This window comes from Notothenia coriiceps, unplaced genomic scaffold, assembly GCF_000735185.1.
Source record: "Notothenia coriiceps isolate Sejong01 unplaced genomic scaffold, NC01 NC01_scaffold00037250, whole genome shotgun sequence".
Taxonomy (NCBI): domain Eukaryota; kingdom Metazoa; phylum Chordata; class Actinopteri; order Perciformes; family Nototheniidae; genus Notothenia; species Notothenia coriiceps.
Genome location: NW_011369951.1, coordinates 8,826,823 through 8,834,041, shown reverse-complemented (window position 1 = coordinate 8,834,041; position 7,219 = coordinate 8,826,823). Strand labels below are relative to the sequence as shown.

The window sequence follows — 7,219 nt, the reverse complement described above, 5'->3', positions numbered from 1 at the left end:
TGAAGAGGAGTGGACCAACATTCCACAGGCCACAATCAACAACCTGATCAACTCTATGCAAAGGAGATGTGTTGCACTGCGTGAGGCAAATGGGGCTCACACCAGATACTGACTGGTTTTCGGACCCCCCCCAGACCCTGAGGCTGTGCNTACATGCATTTAATATTCCCTTAGTGATGCATGGCCCCTGACACAGAAATGCACACTCCCAGCTCAACCCCTCAATCCCCAATGCTCTCTCTCCTCCTTGAAGGAGGAGAGAGAGCATTGGGGATTGAGGGGTTGAGCTGGGAGTGTGCATTTCTGTGTCAGGGGCCATGCATCACTAAGGGAATATTAAATGCATGTAAAACGAAAAATGAATTATATAAAGACTTCTTAAAGAATGGATCAGTAGAGGCTGAACAAAAATACAAGACATACAAAAACAAACTAACAAAGATAATACGATGTAGCAAAATGGATCATTCCAACAAATTATTGGAGGATAACAAAAATGACATTAAAAACACATGGAATGTATTAAATACCATTATTAAAAAAGGAAATGGAAAGGCACAATACCCAAACAGTTTTCTCTCAAAAAACGATACAGTAATTTATGACATGACCACAGTTGCTGAAGATTTCAATAAGTACTTTGTCAATGTTGGTCCTTGTCTAGCTCGGGAAATTCCAAATACTGGTTATAGTGATGGTCTTGAAAGTAAAGATATATATGTGAAGGAAACTATATTCCTAAGAGGGACTGATGAAAATGAAATTATTGACACAGTTAAAAAACTTAAGAGTAAAAGGTATACAGATTGTTGTGGTGACACGTTATTGGACATAATTCACCTCTCGTATTGTGTTGCCACACGGACCCTTTAGTGGGAACACCGGTAGCTTCAGCTGCCATTCCTGCTAGCTCGTCAAGCTGAGCAGTCATGTGTTAACCCCTCTGTTATTAATGGCTAATAAAGATTGGAACTCCATTCTGAATACACCGCCTCCAACTCCCTTTTCACGGCACTACACTGGTGACCCTGACATTTCCGAGAAAGTTTCCGGGAAATTAGCGAGCATGGCTGAACGCGATGTGTTCGTAAAGCTGCCGGAATTNAAGCGCAATATGTGGTTTTATTTGTTAAAGACGAGTTTATAACAAGTGTTTAGAACTCTCTTTTTAGACAACTATCACTCGGTGAAGAGGAAAACGGCTCCTATAGGTAGGGTGGGAGGGTTGTCCACACAGTCGAAGGAACGGGGTCATCAGGTCGTTGAGTGCTGTCCGGTAACTCTCTCCTCACCTGGGTTGTCAAGGTGTCCGGTGTTAGTTTGTTGGACTAAGTTGAGATACGTTTTCCTCTACACACGTGACGGCACTCCAGTTTTACCCGAGTGTGGTCTATGACTGACAAAGCCTGGGCGGGGGGTCTGGGGCACTCCGGACACGCTTCAACCGACCTATTAACCCCGTCATTTGACTTGTGCGACAGCATATGCGGCTAGGTCCGTAGGGGTTGCTACCGCAGTCTTACCTCACCTGTACAATCCCAATCCCAAATCCCATCCCCACAATCTGGGATCCCAAAAGCCTGGGGGGGCTCTGGGGGGTGTTATTTCGTTTTGACGTGCGGAGTCTCACCCGGACAACTAACACCGACTCCCCGGACTTCCGCTGTGGACGTTATTGAGTACGACAGATTAGTCGTAAGTAACTATACGTGGTGGAACAAACCTCCGCCCTACCCTAATAGAGCCCCCGTTCCTCTTCACGAGTGATAGTGTCTAAAAAAGTCTAAACACTTGCGTTATAAACTTCCCTTTTACCATAAACCCATATATCTTTTTACAAAATCTTAGAACTCAAGTAGAAGTCTTTTTTACCCTCGTTTCTTTTTGTTCTTCACAACCCGTAAATATAAAAACAGCTCCACATTATTTCCGATCCACTTTGTTAGTTTTGTCCGAACTTTTGTTGATGTCTTTAATTTTTGTCTGTCCAACCTCTTTTGTAAAAGAATGAAGTTCAAGTTATAGATTAAATACGGTTGTGTTCCCTGATAACCATTACGACGGTTACACAGGAGATAAAGAGTCTTGTACTTCGTTGATATGATTGTACGTGTATCTGTATGAATGTCTATTATGGTTATCTACATATGTCCTACGAGTAAGATGTTTCAAAGTATGTTGATCTGGACTCTTCTAGGTTACTCAATCGCCCAATTCTGGACAACTGCTCCTGTTGCACACCTGGCAAACAGGTAGAGGTGTAACCTACCGTACAACCCAACCCTAGAAAGGATACTGGGTGTTTCCTGTCCCACTATTAGTGTCCGTGTTTGGTTTGAACAAACGACACGTACACCGGTACCTCTTGAATCCTCTTTATCTTTCCCCTTATAAAGTTGAAAAATACTTTTATTTAATACACCCGAAAAAAATTGATTCTGAAAGTTACTGAACGTACTATTTTCTTTTCCACTCGAATAATTGTATTTGTGTTGTTACTTTATGACACCTATATAAAATTTATATGTAAATTCTCACGTACTTTCTGTTTGTGTTCAAGTGCACACCCGCATAAGTAATATGAAAGTTTTAAAACGACTGCCCAGTTAAAATTTTACCTGGTATGTCTATCCGCGTCAACCGGGACCCGGGCATCAAACCTGTTGGACCCCAGTACCAAACCATGGTGAGGGAAGAAGTCGGATTGTACAGTCATTGACATCTTTTGTGCTATTGTTATAAGGTACGTAAAGTGGTGTCTCAATAGTACGGCGACAACATATGAAAGTTGAGCCTTTGTAGTGTGTATTTTAACCTTTGTACGTGAACCGTGTTGTATAGCAGATAGGTCAGTGGTGTTTGTTGTACTAGTGGTGTGTTGTTGGTGGTGTGGTAGTGGACCCACACTAACTGGCCTTCTGAACAAAAGTGGGCTGACTCAGTACTCCACACCGGTTCACCAGAGGAGATAGGTCACAGACAGTAAATTATTCCGATCAGAATAAAACTATCCTTGCGGTGAAAACCATACATCCTCGTGCACTTGTTGTCAAAGTACATCTACCCTTAGTGCGTTTGTGGATCGAAGCGTAGCAGGTATCTGCGCCTCACGACGTACCCATGTTTCATTGGTTCTTTAAGGAAAAAATTCAATACTCCTTAGTGACGTGGTCACTACACACCAAAGTTCACCTAAGAGGTGTAGTCAATACTAAAGACTGTGTCGAACATATTTATCAGCCCAGACAGATTAACCAGTTGGACAACTGCAAGGTCTCCATATAGAATAAAGCATTGTCTGAAAGGACGATTCCTCTTGTCGGCCAACGACTCCTCGATATGCTCTCCCTGAGAACACGGCAAAATCGGGCGGACAGATATTCCTGTCTGAGGTATATCATCAGGTAGAAGAAGTATTATTACCTTGTTAAATTGTAGTCGACACCTGTCGTTGTAATCGAAATAACGTAGTTGCATTATGTCCTTATGAAAAATTTATAAATATGAAGATAAAACCTCGTGTTTTTCCCTTGAAACCTAAATGAATACCGATTTTGACAGGGGCGTCATTTCTGTTCTTTTTCTCTTGTTCGCTTCCTTTCTCCAATTTTCTGTTTTTTTTTTCGCGGCCTGCAGTCTCTTAGTCGTCTTCTTGTCTGTATGTCCTCAAATCATCCCAACGTCAACTTTTTGGGAAGGATTGCCTCATTTTAATGGGCCTTCAGGGAGTTACCGGGGGGGTTTTAGGCTTTGCTGCGGGAGTTGGGATTCGAGGTTGTGTGGTTTGTATCTTAGAATTCTGATCTCGTGTTTGTCGTGCGAAACGGTTTGACAGGAAAATATTAGGGTAGTGAAAGGCCGTGGGTTCCCGGCAGAGAGGATGGTCCCGGCCTAGTAGGTCTGACGACACCCCGGCAAGTGGAGCCGCGGGTTTTGGTGTTGGTGGTGGAGGTGGTCCGTTGTCTCCGCGGCTCGGTTTTGACTCTAGCTTTTCGGGACTTAGTGGAGGTTATGTGGCTACGGCATACGCCACCGTTATTCACATCGCGCCGTGCTAAAGTGGCGAAACGAAACCTTGCAAGTGTGATATTCCTAGTTTTCCTCTTTATAATTGCAAAACATAATGGTCAATAGATTCTTTAAGCTATTTTTGATTGTGTCGGTTGTAAAGTGTACTCATGATGAGCTGACACAGTCTCTTTTTTACGAGTGAGGTGATATTGGTCAAACTTTGTTCTTACATCTATATGTGTCATCTATTTCTAGCTTTGTAATTTACAGTATGGAATGTCGGTTTTCTTCTGTTAAACAGAATTTCCTGTAGTGTTCTCTATATTTTGGTATTGGGTGTAAGTTCCGAGGTGGTAGTCTATGTTAGTTATGTTCTGTGGCTTTAGTGTATTTGAGAGGTTGTATACCTGTTGTTTGGTGTTTGTTTCTTTTGTATCGTATTTGCGGGAAAGGGGAGACGTTGTTTGATGGGGTATTAACTTGTGTATTGTGTGTATTTGAGAGTTTAACGTGGTTAAGGGGTGAATTTAACGTGGAGGGATATGTTTGTATAACGTTGTAGTATAAGTGGGGGTGAAAGCTTGGAAGGCTATTGATTTTGATGTATTTGTTTAGTATTTTATGAGTGATGCTGTGGATAGTGTGATAGAGTGTTTAGGTAAGTGTGATTTGGGGTTTTGGTTTGTATGTGATTGATGACGTGTATTAGGACACATTGGAAGGTGGATTATCTTGAGTCTAGAGGCAGTTTTGTAGGGTGTATGTAGTGTTGGTATTATCAGTATTCAGGTGTATTGGGAGTGGATAAGGTGTTGTAGTGTATCGTTGGAGGGGGTATATAGTGTATTGGTTTGAAGAGGCTTGAGGGGGTTTGTTGTTGGATGTGGACTCCTTTTGGTGTATACGTGTGGTTCGTATGTGGTGTTGTTGACTGGATTTTGTGGTCGTATGTAGTGTTAACAAATTGGTGGACCGGGTTTGTCGGGGTAAAGGTACGCGGGTGAACTAAGCCTGTGCTATCCTGTTTTACCTTTTTTCGTGGGTTTAGTGGTAGGTTGTTTAGGGGTCTGTATAGTGTTTAGTACGAGAATCGAGGGGAGAGTATGGGAAGGAGCGGGGGTTGTGGGTGTGTGATGTTGGGGGTTGTGTGGTGTGTCTGTATGTGTAGGTGCGGGGGGTCTTCTGTCGCCGCGCTGGTCGTCTTTTTCTCGCGCGCGCTTGGGGGTAGCGTCGTTTCTTTCTTTCTTGTGTGTGTGTCGTGTAGGTGTGTTGATGTGATGGGTAGTTGTTAGTTTTTATATAGTCCTACCAATGAATCGGCGTGGGTGCTCAGCCAGTTTACACCTTAACAGTTGGGGTGTCGGAGATTCGAGGTGGGGGGTAGAGGTATCTTGGTTAGTGATCAAGTTTGTAGCGTTGTCTTTGCTCGTGGTGCTTAGCGCGACTGCTGGTCGTATCGGGTTTAATGAAAAAGGTCGTGGGAATAAATGATGTTTTCGATGATTGTCATTCAATCAGCTAAGGTACTTGAAAAATCGTAGACTAGTTCAAATGGTTTGGTACAACACTACGGTATTGCTTATTATCTGAGTTAACGACGGGACATCCCCAAAATACCCTACACTTTCCGGTATGTACAATTAATTTATGAACATAAGGAATGCCGACTTAAGAAGATCTACCAGATAGGTCATTAGGCGACATTTCTTTTGACATTCAAAGGGGTGTCCGAGATCTTTGAGTTCATCTCATGAAAAATGGGAGCAAAAACAAAAGTGTTGCATTTATATTTTTGTTCAGTGTAGTTCCACCTGTTGGTTTTTGTTAAGTCAGAGTCCTTTTTGTAGTAGATCGCCAAGTTATGTTGTGACTGGACAAAGCCTTTAAATAAAGAGTATCTGTGATCTGCAGTTAGATCCTTGCTCCGCTTTCTGTGAAAGATCTTTCAAAAGACAGGAGCAGATACTCTCAACAGAAACTGTCTTTATTTAAAGGCTTGGTCCAGAGGAGGCAAGGCAAAACAGAACCCAACAGAGCAGAACCTCTCGATGTATGACAAACAAGAATCTGACTAAGACTTCACAACAAATAGGAGGTCAGGTGGTTCCAGGGCAAATGGGGGACAGGTGAAACTGGACCAGGACAGACAATCAAGACAGGCGGGAAAAACCAAGGCTGTTTTAAGAAAACGTTCATTCCCAGGAACGTCGCGCAGTGGCACATGAAGCAAGTATGGCCTCTTATGCACGAACACCCCGGATCTTCCCTGGTTTATTCTTGCAAGCTTCCACATCCTTGGCGCCAATACAGCATGTGTTTTCATTAATCCCTGTCTACTGTTGCTTCTCATAAGACAAACCTCATGAAAATAGAAGTTGCTCCAAAATGCACCAGGATCAATAACATTGATTTATATTTATTGTCTTGTTTTTGACTCAATAGTTGTAACCATGGCGTCCCGGATGAAGCAGCCCCAGGGACGTGGCATATCCTCTATATTTTCTTGCTGCTTTAAAGGTAGTGAACAACCAGAGATCACCTACTGTCATGACAACCCCAACAATGCTACTGTACTGGAGCCCACCCTGCCAATGCCCCCCCTTCCAGAGCTGGACTCTCTATTCACTGAGCTGGTGGTGAGTCAACGCTCCCAACACTGGGTGTTCTACTCTATGTGCATTCAAACATTGATCATTCATCCATCTCTCCTTTCTCCTGTCCCAGGATGAACTGGACCTCACAGCTGAAAACAGAGCCGCCATGTTTTCTTTGCCAGCAGAGAAAAAATGGCAGATCTACTGTGGCAAGAAGCTGGTAAGAAATGATTACTACCCATCAATCAATCAGTATTGGAAATGATGGGTATCGTGAGCCTTTGGCAGCTGCTTTCACTTAGGTAATAGATGTTAAAGTTGCTCATCCTTACATTTACAAATCCCATCCTGGAAGTGTCATGTTCACATATTAATGGTAATTCTGTCAAATTTGGAGCAGCTGCAGCTTCCCATTTTCTATTCTTTTGATACAAGGGCTTATGAGCAACATATCACATGGATTTTACAGTACTATATGTAAGCATATCCATGACTGTACGGTGTGTGTGTGTGTGTGTGTGTGTGTGTGTGTGTGTGTGTGTGTGTGTGTGTGTGTGTGTGTGTGTGTGTGTGTGTGTGTGTGTGTGTGTGTGTGTGTGTGTGTGTGTGTGTGT

The 7,219-nt window shown here is 43.0% G+C and overlaps 1 protein-coding gene across 1 annotated transcript in view; it reads left to right on the top strand.

Annotated features, from left to right (window-relative positions):
- Window positions 1–6,457: 6,457 nt before the first annotated feature.
- LOC104967259 (disheveled-associated activator of morphogenesis 1-like) overlaps window positions 6,458–7,219 on the top strand; it is a 7,848-nt gene continuing 7,086 nt past the window's right edge. Inside the window, exons 1-2 of the mRNA XM_010796674.1 lie at window positions 6,458–6,647; window positions 6,736–6,825. Of these exons, the coding sequence (XP_010794976.1) occupies window positions 6,462–6,647; window positions 6,736–6,825 (276 nt within the window). The 5' untranslated portion in view covers window positions 6,458–6,461. The remainder of the gene's footprint in view (window positions 6,648–6,735; window positions 6,826–7,219) is intronic.